Source organism: Panthera leo, chromosome A2 (genome assembly GCF_018350215.1).
Source record: "Panthera leo isolate Ple1 chromosome A2, P.leo_Ple1_pat1.1, whole genome shotgun sequence".
Classification (NCBI taxonomy): Eukaryota; Metazoa; Chordata; class Mammalia; order Carnivora; family Felidae; genus Panthera; species Panthera leo.
The window spans coordinates 12519616-12535659 of record NC_056680.1 but is presented as its reverse complement, the minus strand read 5'-3'; the positions used below and the strand labels follow the sequence as shown (position 1 = coordinate 12535659).

At 54.4% G+C, this 16044-nt stretch overlaps 1 protein-coding gene across 6 annotated transcripts in view; it reads left to right on the top strand.

Moving 5' to 3' along the window:
* Window positions 1–16044, top strand: part of CPAMD8 (C3 and PZP like alpha-2-macroglobulin domain containing 8) — an 83060-nt gene that overhangs the window by 4248 nt on the left and 62768 nt on the right. For 5 of the 6 annotated variants that reach the window (XM_042928817.1, XM_042928815.1, XM_042928816.1 and 2 more), the window contains exons 3-12: window positions 1387–1409; window positions 3146–3311; window positions 3390–3442; window positions 3779–3796; window positions 4208–4262; window positions 6459–6572; window positions 8080–8164; window positions 9455–9563; window positions 11930–12157; window positions 15309–15479. In XM_042928817.1, the coding sequence (XP_042784751.1) occupies window positions 1387–1409; window positions 3146–3311; window positions 3390–3442; window positions 3779–3796; window positions 4208–4262; window positions 6459–6572; window positions 8080–8164; window positions 9455–9563; window positions 11930–12157; window positions 15309–15479 (1022 nt within the window). The remainder of the gene's footprint in view (window positions 1–1386; window positions 1410–3145; window positions 3312–3389; window positions 3443–3778; window positions 3797–4207; window positions 4263–6458; window positions 6573–8079; window positions 8165–9454; window positions 9564–11929; window positions 12158–15308; window positions 15480–16044) is intronic. The other variant, XM_042928818.1, reaches the window with a different exon arrangement.

Here is a 16044-nt window from a genome sequence, read left to right as displayed (position 1 = left end):
GAGTCGGGAACCCTTCTGTGTCAGCTTTGGCTAGAGGTGGGGCCTAGACCCAGAGGGAATCGCAGGACCATTTCAGACCTTTTGTTGAGCTTCTAGCACCCCTGTGGTGTTAGGCCCAGACCTGGGCTTACAGCCAGACTATCACTGAGTTGAGCTCAGGCCCCCAGCCAGCCTCTCCCCTGCCGCCCTTGGTGAACCTCAGATAACAACAATGCTGGCCTCCTGGACAGAGCTGGTGAGAGCAGGGACCTGTCCAGCAGGACAGACAACTCGTTCTTCACGCAGAGTGTGATTTGGCCACAGGAGACACAGAGACGATGTCCGGGCTCTCAGGCCCGCAAGGCAGTACCTGTCCCCCAGGGAGACGAGGGAGAGGCTGACCTGGAATGGAAACCGGGAGAGGGCTTGGGCAGGTGGGAGCACAGCAGTCCTGTTGGCCAGTCCCCAAACCCAGATCAGGTTGGCTTCAACAACAGTGTTTATGGGCTGTCACAACTAGAAAAGGCCACTGACGTCACTGGCTGTCTCCCAGGCTCACTTCTGGATGGGCCTGTGTCTCCCCAAAGTTGAGAGAGTAAGCGGTTCTCAAGACCTCTGAGAAATGTCCCATCATTCCCTCTGATTGTTCTATCTTGAGTCATGTGCTCAATCCTGACCCAACCTCCGGGACTGGGGAAGCCAATGCTGATTGGCCCATTTTGGGTCATGTGTTCAACTCTGAACCAATCACTGTGGCTGAGGGAAGACCTATGTAGATTTGCACAGAGCCCCAAGAGAGATGGGCAGACCCCCACCAAGCCTCATGAATTGGGAGCTGGGGAGGTGGCGCCCCCAAGGAAATCAGGGTTCTGCTAGTGGAAAATGGGGAATGAGTTTTGGGAGGCAAAAGCAGTAGATGCTAAATCAAGTCTTAGAGGCTAGAAAGCCCAGAGAGTGTCAGAATGGTAAATGATTCTGTTTGGGTAAAGAGAGAGGTGATGGGAAAATAGATCTACTGGAGTGAGGTCCACTGGGGACCTCAGTCTCCTCTTCTTTCTCTCCACCCTTCTCCTTGTTCCACTCCCCTGGAGTTTTCCCTTTGCTCTCTTCAAGCTTACCTTGGGTAGGGGCCAAGGGTGAAGTGAATTGAATACAGGCTGGCCAACTTTCCCCTGAATAACTCAGCCTTGTCCATCCCCTCTGGCCTTCAGCTTTCACCACCTAGGAGGAAACATCTCATTTTTCCCAATCCCAGCCCAGGCCAGACCAGCATGACCCAGTGTGTGTGTTTGTCTACAGAAAATCCCTCTGGGTAGAAAAGGCTCCTAGTTGTAAGACTGCAGCTCAGGGAGGCAGAAAAACACAGCTCCCAATTTAACTGTTGTCATTTAATTTTTATTTTTGTAGATAAAGGAACAATCAAACTCAAGGTAAGCTCTGAATTTTTAAAATCATAAATCCTACCTTGGAAATAATTGATTTGAAATGGAGCGAGAGAGGTTGCATGTGTGGTGAGAAAAATGAAGAAAAAATTGAGAAAAGGAGAAAGCTCACCTGTAATCCCATCCCCTATACTTTTCCCTTTTGTGTTTCCCATAAATCTTCATCCACATAAAGACATTTCTAGGGATGCCTGGGTGGCTCAGTTGGTTGAGTCTGGCTCTTTTTTTTTTTTTTTTTTTTTTAATGTTTATTCTTGAGAGAGAGAGTACACGTGAATGTGTGCATGCTAGGTGGGGAGGGGCAGAGAGAGGGGGACAGAGGATCTGAAGCGGGCTCTGCACTGACAGCAGCCAGCTCGATGTGGGGCTCAAACTCATGAACAGAGAGATCATGACCTGAGCTGAAGTCGGATGCTCAACCAACTGAGCCACCAGGCGCGCCAAGCGTCGGACTCTTCATTTTCTCTGTCTCCCTCTCTCTCTGCCCCTCCCCTGCTCACGCTCGCTCTCTTTCTCAAAGCAAATAAATAAACTTAAAACAAAAAGGTATTTCTTTCATCGTTGCAATTAGAGGGTAGACACCCTGGCGTTTCCTGCTCTTTTCTCTTAACACACTGCATAAACATACGTCCGTGTGTTCAAGCCTCTGTAATTGTAATTTGCCCTTTATTGTAAACAGCATCCTACTGGATCTTTTTTTATGTACTAATTTACTAACCCTCTCCACCTTGTACATGGTTAGATTTTTTTTAAAAGGTTGTTTTCAGGGTTTTGGTAATGTAATCTGAAAGTTGCAAGCGTCTTTGTGCACAAAGATCTATTAGCATTCTAAATTATTTTTAATGTTTATTTATTTTTGAGAGACAGAGAGAGAGGGACAGAGCGCAAGCGGGTAGAGGCAGAGAGAGAGGGAGACACAGAATCCGAAGCAGGCTTCAGGCTCTGAGCTGCCAGCACAGAGCCCGACGCGGGGCTCGAACCCACGAACCATGAGATCACGACCTGAGCCGAAGTCGGATGCTTAACCGACTGAGCCACCCAGGCGCCCCCCCCCCTTTTTTTTAAATTTTGTTTTTAATGTTTATTTATATTTGAGACAGAGAATGGAGACCTTTTTGCTTGTCACAATTGGGGAGGGCACCTAGTGGGAGCTCCGAACCCCCCAAGTGCCCAGGACCGCCTTCACGACCAAGAAAGAGTCAGCCCCAGATGTCGATAGTTGGGAAACCTTTGATAAGTCCTCTTGAACTACAGGTCGGCTTTCTTGTGAATCAGAAAGCAGGGCTGCCCTGGACAGGGGTTAAGATTACACACTGTCCCTGGCCACTGCACATCAGAAGGCACTCTTCACAGGATTGGTGCTGTGGATTTGTAGAAGAGACCACGAAGGGGTAGGACAGGGGACCAGGGGATCTGCAGACTAGAGACGCCCAAAAAAGGTCTTGGGCTCCTCAACTCTTAGACTGGCTCCTGCTGAGTGATTCTCAGCTTGTGTGGGGGAGATTCTGGCTCCACTGGCAGTGGCCGGAGACATTTCTGGCTGTCATGACCCCGGGGGGTGAGGGTCCTGCCGGCATGCAGTGGGCGGAGGCCAGGGATGCTCCTCAACACCCTGCAGTGACAGGATGGCCCCCGCTGCAACGAATGATCCAGCCCTTCAGGGTCAGCAGCGCCGAGGTTGAGAAATGCCGTGTCGTTCGCCAAGTTCTGTGCTCTGCCTGCAGGTGCCCACGGGCCTCCAGGGCCAGGCCCTCCTGCAGGTGTGGGGCCGCGGCCGGCGGGCAGAGGAGGGCCCCCTCTTCCACAACCAGACCTCCGTGACTGTGGACGGCCGGGGCGTCTCCGTGTTCATCCAGACGGACAAGCCAGTGTACAAGCCCCAGCACCGAGGTGGGCGGCTCGTGCAGGCTTGCGGGGGAGGGCCGGCCATGGCCTGAGCTGCCGCATGACTGTCTCCTTTTCTTCCAGTGCTTATAAGCATCTTCACTGTCACCCCAAACCTGAGGCCTGTCAGCAGGAAGGTGAGAGCAGCATCTAAAAACATGTGCCTGGATAAACTTAAAAAACCCCCCAAAACCAAAAAACACCAATAAAACCATGTGCCTGGAACACCCCCCCCCCCCCCCAACCGGGACCACCTGGCCAGGGGCACCACCAGCAACGGGTCTTTCTTCCCAATTCCTTCCGGTTTCGACCTCCGTTCTCGCTTTTCCCTGTGGCTCCGAGTCCCCTGGGGAGCCAGGGGGAGGTCCGTGGGACACGGGGAGGCCAGAGCACTGGTGGGCATGTGGCAGCGTGCTCAGAGGGCGGGGGCTTTATAGGGGGGTTTGCTCACTGCCTGCCTGTCTGTGTTGCAGCTGGAAGCCTACATTCTGGTGAGTACAGCTCTGACTTGGGGCCGATTAACCTGCTCTCTGCAGACCTGGTCTGTCTTCCCCGACTGTCTGCCGTCGAGGTAGATCCTGCCTGTCCCAGCACCTCCCAAGCCGGGGGCCGGGTCCATCCCGGGCCCCGGATCTGCCCTGGGACAAGCCAAGTGTGTGTCTGTCTGTAGATTTGCACACAGCTCCCTAAACGAGGAGCAGATCTGGCCCCTTTGTCCCGGTGTTCGCACACAAGTCCCTTCAGCGCCTTGAGGGTTCATTTGCTCCCGTGTAAATGGCTAATCTGGGGGCCTGTCCTCCGTGCTTGTCCCACCCGAGAGAGAGAGAGGGCTCGGGGGTGCTCGCGTGCGTCGGACACAAGCCGGGCGCCCTGAGTTCACTATGCGCGCTTGTCCCCCGCAGGACCCCAGGGGCTCGAGGATGATGGAGTGGAGACACTTGGAGCCACTCTGCTGCGGTAAACCTCTTCCCGTCCCCTCCCCTTCTTCCTTCTGCGGCTTGGGGGCTGCACCTTTGGGCGGCAGGTGCAACAGATCTTCCAGGAAGATAGAATGTGCTCTGCCTGGGACCCCACCAGCCCTTCCCTGCAGCGTGGCACCCCCACCCATGCTTCTGTGGTCCCGGCATCCGGCTGGGGCTCCTGCACATAACTTGAGGCCTTTCGGGACTATCACGGTCTTGTTTGTGGGCGCCAACCCCCCCTCCACATCTTCCTCCCAGCGCAGGTGTTTCGTGTCATCATCCCCTCGGGGGCTCCTGGACCCCCGACTGCCTCTGCGAGCCGGATGTAAGAGTGCAGCGTCTCTAGAAGGCTTGGGGAGGGCTGACGAGCAGGGACAGGGCTTCCTTGAGTTCGGAGCCTGGGGCTGCACGGGCTGCGGCGGAGCCAAGGGCAGGACAACTCTCTCTCTTTTCCTGTCAGTGGGGCACTGACATTGCCGCTGACAAAGGGTGAACTTCCAGGCCAGCGGGGGAAGCAGACATTGACTAAGCGATAACAGGCGATGACATCCGCCATGATGAGTGCTAGGAAGGAGAACTACAAACCGAGAGAGAGCAGAATGGGGTTGTCGCCCAGCCTGGGGCAGCAGAGACAATCCTGGAAGGCTGCCGGGAGGAAGAGCCTTTCCAGCAACAAAGTGAAGAAGGAGCAGAAGTTAGCCAGGAAAAGTGGGGGGACAGGGAACGCATTCCAGACAGAGGCCAGTGGATGAGTGAGGCTGGGAACAGGAGGGAGGCCCCGGGAGTCAGGAGTGCTGACAGCAGAAGCAGCAGTGAGATCGGGGCGTCTTGGATTGCGGGGAGGTGTGTGGACTTGATCTGAAGAACACAGAGGAAGGGAACGGCTAGCCTCCCGTTTAAAACACCCCTTGCAGGGCGCCTGGGTGGCTCAGTCGGATAAGCATCAGACGTCGGCTCAGGTCGTGATCTCACGGCTTGTGAGTTCAAGCCCTGTGTCGGGCTCTGTGCTGACGGCTCAGATCCTGGAGCCTGCTTCGGATTCTGTGTCTCCCTCTCTCTCTCTGTGTCCCTCCCCCACCTAGGCTCCCTGTCTCTCTCTCTCTCTCAAGAATAAATAAACATTAAAAAGAATTTTTTAACCCCCTTGTGATATATGTAGACCAGAGGTGCTCAACTGGTGTGATTTTGCTCCTGGCTGAGGCCCCGTAGAAAAAATGCACGCTGGTGACATGTACCCTAAGTGTCCTCTGACCATCAAAGGCTCAGAATACGTGAGGAAAGGGACCTTTGGCCGTCACGTTTTCCAATTCCAGAGTGGCGGAGAGAAGCAGAGGGTGCTGTTGGAGTCTGGGTTTTCGCGAGAGTCCCAGTGAGAACTGCCAGCACGGTGTCCCTGTTGGGGACAGGCAGAGCGCGTCACACTCAGCGGTTTGGAGTCTACGCACCCCTTCAGACTCCCCCGCGGCGGGGCGCGTGCAAAATGCCGCCCTGACTCTCCTCCCTGTATCTGCTCCAGCTGGGGTTCCAAGGAGCAGACCCAGGGCAGAGGCTGCCCCCTGTCCCGGAGGCCGCTGGCATTTCCGGCTGCCCATTTGCAGGGAGAGCAGTGCCCGGTCTTGAAGCCTGTTGAGAATCCGTGTTCAGTTTGGGTAGCAAACTGGTGGGCAGGGGGTGGGTTCAGCCCCCCAGGGGATGTAGCATTATGTGGGGGATACTTGGGGGTCGCCGTGACGTGGGGGGAGGAGCTACTGGCATCGCGTGGGTGCAGGCCAGAGATGCCACTCAGTGTCCTACGATGTCCCCAACCGTGGACTGTGACCCAGCCCCAAATGTCAGCAGTGCCGAGGCTGGGAATTGGCTCAGGCGGGAAGCAGAGTGGCTGAGCGTGGTGCCCTGTCTCCATGGCCTGTCACCTCCCTGTCCGCGTGGCATCTTGGCCACAGGGCTCCCCCAGGAAGCTGAAGGGTGGCCTCTCTCCGCATCTCTCACCTTCAACCTGCGGGGGAGCTTGTTGGGCACAGACCCCCGCCAGCCCGGGCCTTGGCCTCGTCTCCGGTTCCCCCGAGGTTTGGCTCTGGGCAGGGTGGGGGGTGCAGGTCCCCGGGGTGCCTCTGTTCCGTCCTTGCTGCACCCAGCTGGCACCCTGCACGTGCACTCGCCCCAGGATGACGGGTGGTCTCTCTTCACACAGGCGTCGCCAACATGACCTTCCCCCTGTCCGACCAGCCGGTGCTGGGAGAATGGTTCATTTTTGTCGAAATGCAAGGCCACGTGTACAACAAGTCCTTCGAAGTTCAGAAGTATGGTAAGCCAGAGAATGTTGGGATCTTGGGATTTCACATCTGGGAGAAACCACAGACTCAGTGGTGACGTCGGTGATGGGGGTGAGTGGCAGGAGCCCCGTTCACTGGGGGATCAGTGCAGAGAGCTGGGCGCTTTGTCATTTCCTTCTTTAAAGGATTGTCATGAACCATACGTGACAAAATTGGCCGTCTTAACTACTCGTAAGTGTATACTTCTGTTGTGTTAAGGATATTCATGTTGTTGGACAGCCATCACCAGCATCCATTTCCAGATCTTTCTCATCCTTCAGTCTGAAACTTGGTCCCCATTAAACGCTGACCCCTTGTCCCCTCCCCCAGCCCTTGGCACCCTCCATCCTACTCGTTGTTCCTCTGGGTCTGACTCGTCTAGGTGCTTCATGTGAGCGGGATCATACGGTATTATCCTTTTGTGTCTGGCTTATTTCACTCAGCATAATGGCCTCCAGATTCATCCATACTGTAGCAGAATTCCCTTCCTTTTTTTTTTTTTTTAATGTTTTTTTTTAATGTTTTTTATTTTTATTTTTGAGACAGAGAGAGACAGAGCATGAACGGGGGAGGGGCAGAGAGAGAGGGAGACACAGAATCGGAAGCAGGCTCCAGGCTCTGAGCCATCAGCCCAGAGCCCGACGCGGGGCTCGAACTCGCGGACCGCGAGATCGTGACCTGAGCCGAAGTCGGACGCTCAACCGACTGAGCCACCCAGCCGCCCCTCCCTTCCTTTTTTTAAATTTAAATTTAAAATTTTCATTTTGAGAGAGAGAGAGAGAACATGTATGCAAGTGGGGGAGAAGGGCAGAGGCAGAGAGAGAATGTTACGCAGGCTCCACCTCGGTGCAGCCCCTGACGCGAGACTTGATCTCACAACCCTGGGATCATGACCTGAGCCGAAATCAAGAGTCGGAGGGATGCTCAACCAACTGAACCACCCAGGCGCCCCAAATTTCCTTCCCTTTTAAGTCCACTTCTTTTGGTTCTTTCATTGTTTTCCTGAGGAAAGGCATTTCTCGCCTTGTGTAACAAGCTCGAAGGACCAGGGTCTTTACGTTTCCTCTGGGCTGCTCCCTTGCTCCCCAAGCTGCACAGGGTGACCAGATGGCTGGATGCTCCCAAGGCTGAGTCGTGAAGCAGAGAACCCCTCCAGCTGCAAGCACTCTCCAGCCACCCCTAGTTGGTCTAGGACCTGGCCACTTGGGCGCTTCTGGGCTGGGCTGCATTCAGAGCATGTGGCCTAAAAGTGATGAGATGTGGACCTCCTGAGAAAAAAGGGGTGTGGGTCTCTCCGAAAATAGGAAATAGAGGTGGGTCAGCAAAATCCCCAGAATGCTGCCCTTATTCAGCGAAGGGTGGTGTGGATTTCTGTGGGGTTGGCTGCTCCGTGGCGGGGGCTGCGGCTTTGCTGTTAACGCCTCCAACACCTCCAGTACTTTCTGAGGCCACCCCAGCGGTGGAACCTGCCCTTCCCTCTTCTCTGCTCTCTCCTTCCAGTGTTGCCAAAATTTGAGCTCCTTATTGACCCGCCCCGGTATATCCGGGACCTGGACACATGCGAGAAGGGCACCGTGAGGGCCAGGTGAGGAAGAGGTGGTCAGCATGGGTAAGCCCCTCCCCCTGGGGGCGGGGAAACACGCCCAGGACACGCCCCCACCACAGGCCCCTCCCTGGGACACGCCCCCATGACATGCCCCTCCCCGGGACATCCCCTACAGGCATGCCCCTCCTCCCTCAGGTATCCTCCCCCTCCTCCTGGGGGGAGACCCCCAGGGACCCCTTCCGGGGACTCCCTCTTCCTTGCAGACAGCACCCACAGCGAGTGGGCTGACCCACAAGGGATTTCTTGAAGGGGTTGCCTGTCTAATGACCAGGTTGGTGACCAGGTCCAAAGTGGGCGTCGACCAGAGGGTGTCCAGAGACACTGTCCCTTTTGGGGGCTCTGAGGGAGAGCCCACCCAGCCTTGTGTTCCCGCTGAGCTCTGCCACCTGCCAGAGGTTGTGGCTGAGGCGGTTCTCCTGCCCTCCTCTCCTCCAGCTGTGTGTGTGTGTGTGTGTGTGTGTGTGTGTGTGTGTGTAGCAATCTCTACCCCAAACGTGGGGCTCGAACTCACCACCCTGAGATCAAGAGTCACACGCTTTACTGACGGAGCCCGCCAGGTTCCCCAGCTGGGTGTGTTTAAAACCCAAGGATGTTGTCAACTCTCCTTAAATACAATTAAAAAAAAAAAATACAGTCCAAGGATGTGTGGGAGACACACACATTTTTTTAATAGTCTAGAAAATACTATCAAAGTGCCTGGCATTATTTTTGTTATTCGCTGTGATCGTCCCTCTTGCTCCTGTGCCCCTGTAAGCAGGTGTCCCCTCCGCATAGGGCATGACAAAGATATGTGTAAGTTTTACCAGCATCTCTGAGAGGATAGGTTTATTCCCGTTCTCTGGGTGAGGAAACCAAGACTCAGAGAAGTCAGAGCCTTGGTTCAGAACTGCACTTACCAGGGCTCTGAGACCCGGGCTTCCCTGGTGCCCACGGCTGTTTGCTCCCCTGTACTGTCCTGCCCCAACAAGTTGGCCAGGCCCTGTGGTCGTCTCACATACCCTCCTGCTCTTGGGTTCAGAGTTCCTCTCTGACCCTTGGTCTCTTTTTCTCTCAAACATAAGTCTTGGGGCAGAGGACTGTAGGCCCCTGACATTATCTCTCCTGGCTCTGGGTTGTGGAAAGGGCTGTAAGCAGAGAATGTAGGAGGGCGAAGGAGCCCTGTATCAGCTGCCATACCAGTGGCCACGACACGGGGGGCTTGGTCTTCCTGAGACCGACCCTCTCCTGCTGCTCTGTGTGAAATTAACTCCCTTTATCCTTTTGTTCCAGGTATACCTTTGGGAAACCTGTCTCGGGGACCTTGACGATCAATATGACTGTAAATGGCGTGGGGTACTACAGCCAGGAGGTGGGGCGCCCCGTCCTCAGAACCACCAAGGTAAGGAGCAGGGGCCCCAGGGCCGCTTAGCCAATGGATCCCTTCCTGCAGGGAAGGCTTCAGCTCCGTGATCATTCATTTTATTTTACTTTCTTTTTTTTTTTTTAAGTTTATTTATTTATTGAGAGAGAGAGGGCACCAGTGGGGAAGGGGCAGAGAGAGAGAGAGAGGGCTAGAGAGTCCCAAGCAGGTCCTGCACCACCAGTACAGAGCCCGACGCGGGGCTCGAACCCACAAACTGAGATCATGACCTGAGCTGAAGTCGGACACTTAACCGACTGAGCCACCCAGGCGTCCCTTATTTTTTTTTTTTAAGTTTACTTATTCATTTTTGAGAGAGAGAGAGAGAGAGAGAGAGTGAGCAGGAGGAGGGCAGAGAGAGAGGGAGAGAGAGAACCCCAAGCAGGCTCTGTGCTGTCAGCACGGAGCCTGATGTGGGGCTCAAAGCCACAAACCGTGAGATCATGACCTGAACCGAAACCAAGAGTCAGACGTTTAACTGACTGAGCCACCCAGGCGCCCCTCCCCAAAATAGTTTCATTGAGATACAATTCACATACCATATGATTCAAATATTCTTGTAGAATGTAGGATTTGGGGGTTGGGGGCATATTCAGAGTGTGCAACAGTTGCCACAGCCCAGTTTTAGGATAATCTCCACCATCCTCCCCAAATCCCTCATGCCCTTTTGTGATTAATCTCTTTCCACCCCCAGCCCTGGGCAACCACAGATCTGCTTTCTGTCTCTATGGATTTTGGGCGTTCATTTTGGACGTTCCATACACATGGAATCACACACTATATGGTCTTGGCGTCTGGCTTCTTACCCCCCAGCACGATGTTCTCAAGGTGCATCTACAGTGTAGCGCGTGTCAGGGCTTCATTCCTTTCTGTGGCCGAGTAATATTCCATCATGCAGAGGGACCACATTTTGTTTATCCGTTTGCCCGGCGATGGCCATCTGAATTGTTTTCCACTTTTCGGCTATTACCGCTGCTGCTGCTCTGAATGCTCGCGTCCAGGTTTTTGTGGGGCTGGCCCGTGTTCATTTCTCTTGGATGTGGCGTCCCTAGGTCGTGCGGTATGGAATTAAATAAAGAAGCCACCTGAGTAAGAACGTGCAGAGGCCGTTGATTCGGAGCTTGCTGTAGCAAGGGAGTCAGCCGCCATCACCTGCGTTTGGCAGGCTTGAAGCTTGGTCGTGAGAAACAAGGAGGGTTTCACGTGTGCCCCGGTTGGAGGCTGTGGGTGTTTGGGGGAAGCTGTCACCACCTGACTAGAACGGGAGCATCCGGTGAGATTGGTTAGGGGTGCATGTGTGGCTTTCTCAATTTGTTCAAAGAAGTAGGGGCAGCCGGCTGGGTGGCTCAGCCGGTTAAGCGTCCCACTTTAGCTCAGGTCATGATCTCACGTTTTGTGGGTTCGAGCCCCGCGTCGGGCTCTGTGCTGACAGCTCAGAGCCTGGAGCCTGCTTCCAATTCTGTGTCTCCCTCTCTCTCTGCCTCTCCCCTGCTCATGCTTTGTGTCTCTTAGAAAGAAATAAACGTTTTTTAAAAAATTAAAAAAAGACAAGAAGTAGGGGCAAAAAAAATCAGAGAAGCTGCCCGTGATTAATCAAGTCCTGGCCGTGTGGGGCTGGTTGTTATGGGGGTTTGGCTTCTTCCTGGGGGTCAGACTTTCTACAAGGCTGGTGTATAGGCAATGGGTTGGCCATTTTTCTATGTGGTCTGGCCAACCTGTTACCCATTTGTAGATTCAGTGGTAGCTATGTTTAGCCATTTGAAACTCCCAGACTGTTTTCCAAGGCGGCTGCATGATTTCACACTCCCGTGCGTGTAAAGTTTTATAACCTGGCTCAGTTGTGAGCGTGCTGCCCCGTACGTGCACACACATCCTGGGGATCCTCTGTCTCTGCAGGGGCCTCCGGCACTGAACCCTGTCCTCCCTGCAGGCTGTGGTGCCCTAGCCTTAATTGTCTGGTTTGCTGAGTAATGTACTCCAAAGCTGTTCCTGGATGGACTTACTCGCCCGGCTCCTGGCTGGGTCCTGGGGTAGGGGGTGAATGGAGCGTTCTGTGCCCCAGGAGCGGGAGCGAGTGCTCCAAAGTGGGGGCGACTTGGTTCAAATCCCTGTCCTGCTGTCTGTGGGAGGGTGAGCAACTTACTACAGAAGCCTTCACCTCTTCTGCCTGGTGGGACCGATGCCCCTCCTCCCTGGGTCATATTGCATATCCAACAAGGGATCCAGTGACCCCCTGGCCCTCCAAGCGGCTGGAGAGTCCTGGACTTCACATGTGTTTTTGAGAGTCATTCACTGAAACCACTCTGACCCCGAGTGAGCACGTTCTGGGCGTTTCCTGCCTCCAGATCCACGGCTCCCAGGACTTCGACATCTGCGTGAAGGACATGATCCCAGCCGATGTCCCCGAGCACTTCCGGGGCACCGTCAGCATCTGGGCCACGGTGGTCAGTGTGGACGGGAGCCAGCAGGTGGCCTTTGATGATTCCACTCCTGTCCAGAGGCAGCTGGTGGATGTCCGCTACTCCAAGGACACCAGGAAGCAGTTCAAGCCTGGCCTGTCCTACGTGGGAAAGGTAAGCGCTGGGGATAGGGCCCAGCAGGGGCCGTCGGAGGGCGCAGGCTCTGCACCACCTCCCGCCCCAGCCCCCCCGCCCCCCGAGGACCACCGAGAATCCACGGCAGTGGGTCCCATCACGGTGACTCTGCGGAGGACGGTGTCCTTTAATTACATTGCATAACCTTTGCTGTCTGGGGACCAGGGCCTCCTCTGCTGACTGTGGCAAGAGCTGGTACTGGGCCCAGGGTGAGGGGACTGGGCATTTTGCTCCACCTAAAAGGATGGTCTGCTCTAGTTGACGTAGATAGACATTCGTGTATCTACAGCGTTAAACCAAGGCGTTGTAAAGCCATTCATTCGGTTTCTCTCAGGCAATGCCTTTCCTATTTGGGTCGACTTATTTCTGGATGAGCTAATATCCAAGGGAATGCCCCAAAAGGCAGATCTCCTGTCCCTGAGACAGACTGATTCCATCTCCTGGGGGAAAGTGGCGTTTTGTGTGTATGTGTGTGTTTTCTTTAATGTTTACTTATTTTTAAGGGGGGTGAGGGGCAGAGAGAGAGGGAGACACAGAATCCGAAGCGGGCTCCAGGCTCTGAGCTGTCAGCACAGAATCTGATGTGGGGCTCGAGCTCATGAACCGCAAGATCATGACCTGAGCTGAAGTCGGATGCATAACCAACTGAGCCACCCAGGTGCCCCAAATGTGGCAATTTGAATAGGCCCCCACCTCCTGCCCACCCATCATGCCATTTTTATACACAGTCAAGTTTTAGGTGACCAGAAACCCGAGATCCTTATCCTAATTGCTGAACTGGGCATTTGTGTCCCAGGGGGCCAAGGCCAGTGGAGCCCAGTGTCACCCCAGAGGAAGCTGGCTGCACCCCTGACCACAGCTCTGCCCACCGCCCACATCGCTGGCCCCTCTAACCTTCTGTGGGTCACTCACAGGATCCTGGTGTCCTCATGCTGTGGCCTGCTACTCCTGCTCTGCTCCGAGACCTCCCTTCTGTCTGTGCCGGATCCCAGCCCCTCAGGCGCAATCACAGAGACACGGCCTGTGCGCCCCTGGCTTTGAGGGTCCCAGCTTGAGGAGAAGCTAAAGCCCAACGTGCAGGGTCAGAATGTGCCTGAAGAAGAGGCTCGGGCTGTCAGATCAACGAAAGGGAGCATTTCAGGGACCACTGAGAAATTATCCACCATCTGCATTAAAGAACAGAGCTGTAAATGGGGATCATGCCAGCCGAAGCCCCTGTCACTCTGTCACCAAATACCTGCACGGTCGAGGGGCTACTCTAGGGTCCTTCAGGGCCCACCGGCCATATTTCTTTCACACCATCCCTGTCTTCTGAACCCCTCGTTCCGACTGCCTCTTCTACGTCTGAATGAGGTCTGAGCATCACACGGAACTGTTGATAGCATTACCCGTTCTGTTCCTCCCCCAGCGTGGCACCAGGCCAGTGGCCAGCGGCCAGCATGTGGTGATTCGTACACGGTAATTTGTACCTGGAGACCAATGGGACAGAATTGAGAGTGCCGGGGCACTTGGGTGGCTCAGTCGGCTAAGTGTCCAACTCTTGATTTCAGCTCAGGTCATGGTCCCAGGGTCGTGGGATCGAGCCCCTCTTTGGATTCCACGCTGAGCATGGAGATTGCTTAAGATCCTCTGTCTCTTTCCCTCTGCGCCTCTCCCCTACTTGTGCATCTGTGCACTCTCTGTCTTTAAAATGCAATGCAATGGAATGGAATGGAATGGAATGGAATGGAATGGAATAGAATAGAATAGAATAGAATAGAATAGAATAGAATAGAATAGATCAGATCCGCACATTGGAGAGATACTGAGTCCCTGTACGCTCCCCTAACCGATTGTCTAGGATACCCCACTTCTAGTTAGCCCCCACAGCTTCCCCACAGCTATAGCCTTCAACAGAGGCACACCTGAAGCCCTCCCTGCTTCTCTACAAGGCTTTCCCGCTTCACCTGCGCCTGAGTCTCTGCCAAACACAAGTGATGGCGGCTTTGACTCCCTGGCTGCAGCAAGCTGTGAATAAATAGCCTCTGCTCGTTCTTTTTCCACACCACGTGGCACCAGGCTAACGGCCAGCCCGTGGTAACTTGTACCTTGTGACTTCTTGGTCAAGTCCAAGGTCGTGAAGGTCCTCCTCTCCTGGCCTCCCCCGCCCAACCCTCCATCTTCTAAGTGTTTCAGAGTTCCAGCTCTTAACTTCAGGTCTATGATCTTTTTTTTTTTTTTAAATTTTTTTTTTTCAACTTTTTTTTTAATTTATTTTTGGGACAGAGAGAGACAGAGCATGAACGGGGGAGGGGCAGAGAGAGAGGGAGACACAGAATCGGAAACAGGCTCCAGGCTCCGAGCCATCAGCCCAGAGCCTGACGCGGGGCTCGAACTCACGGACCGCGAGATCGTGACCTGGCTGAAGTCGGACGCTCAACCGACTGCGCCACCCAGGCGCCCCTGATCTTTTTTTTTTTTTTTTTTTAGTTGTTTATTTTGAGGGGGACATTTAGTGTGAGTGGGGGAGGGGCAGAGAGTGAGAGAGAGGGAGAGAGAGAATCCCCAAGCCAACTCCATGCTGTCAGCGCAGAGCCTGACTCGGGGCTCAAATCCACAAAACCTCAAAATCATGACCTGAGCTGAAACCAAGAGTCGGATGCTTAACCGACTGAACCACCCATGTGCCCCTATGATCCATTTTTAACTTTTGCAGATGGTGTGAGGTAGGGGTTCGATTTCATTCTTTGGCATGTGGGCGTCCAGGCTTCCCAGCACCGTTTGTTGAGGAAACTGTTCTCTTCCAATTGAATGGTCTCGGCACGCTTGTTGAAAGCCAATTTGCCACGGATGTGTGGGTTTATTCCTGGACTCTCAATTCCGTACCATTGATCGCCATGTCTCTCCTAGGCCAGTCTTGATTACTGTAGCTTCACAGTTTTGAAACTAGGAGATATGAGTTCTTCTCGGTTCCTCTTTTTCCTGGTTGTTTTGGTTATTTGGTTATTTCCCTGTGAATTTTAGCAACAGCTTGTCGATTTCTGCAAAGAAGTTGGCTGGGATTCTGGTGGGGGATTGGGTCGAGTCTGTAGATCCGTCTGGGGAGTGGTACTGCCTTGCCTGTGTTGAATCTTTGGTGGTCCCCTTCCAGGTGGAGCTGTCCTACCCAGACGGCAGCCCGGCCGAGGGGGTGACGGTCCAGATCAGGGCAGAGCTGACCTCGAAGGACAACATCTACACCACTGAATCTGTGTCCCGGGGAGGGCTGGTGGGGTTTGAGATCCCCTTCATCCCCATGTCGGCCCAACACGTGTGGCTGGAGGTGGGTGAGTTGCCTGGACCTTTGTCATTCAGCCACAAGGCACAGCCTTGGTGCCTTCCCTGATTTATGCTTGGGCACGAGCTCAGTGGAACTGTGGCCTGCTGCTTCCCTGAGGGAGTTTATGGTCTTTGACGGGGAGTTTGACCGGGGGAGAGCCCAAGGCAAGACAGGAGGTCAAGGAGAGGCGAAGCTTCCTTGCTGTCATGCTGAAGGAGGCTTTCCCAAAGGGATCCCACCATGTGGACTCCTGACCTTGGGGAGGGTCATCCAGACTGCTTCTAGGAGGGTGGAACAGCATGTGCAGAGGCCCAGAGGCCCTCGATCATAGTGTAACTGGGTCCTGTAGGGCCCAGCCAGGCTGAGCCATTCAGGAAGATGTGGAGGAGGGAGCTGGTGGGATGCCCCCCACCTCACAGGGGTGCTTGGGGTTTACCCAGAAGGCAGCATCAGGGGGATAGAGTGGCCTGATTTTTGAAACTCAACAGTTGTTCCAGTGACATTACAGGGTACCTGGTCGGGGGGTGGGGAGCGGGCACAGGTGGGCAGACAGAAGGTGATGACAGAG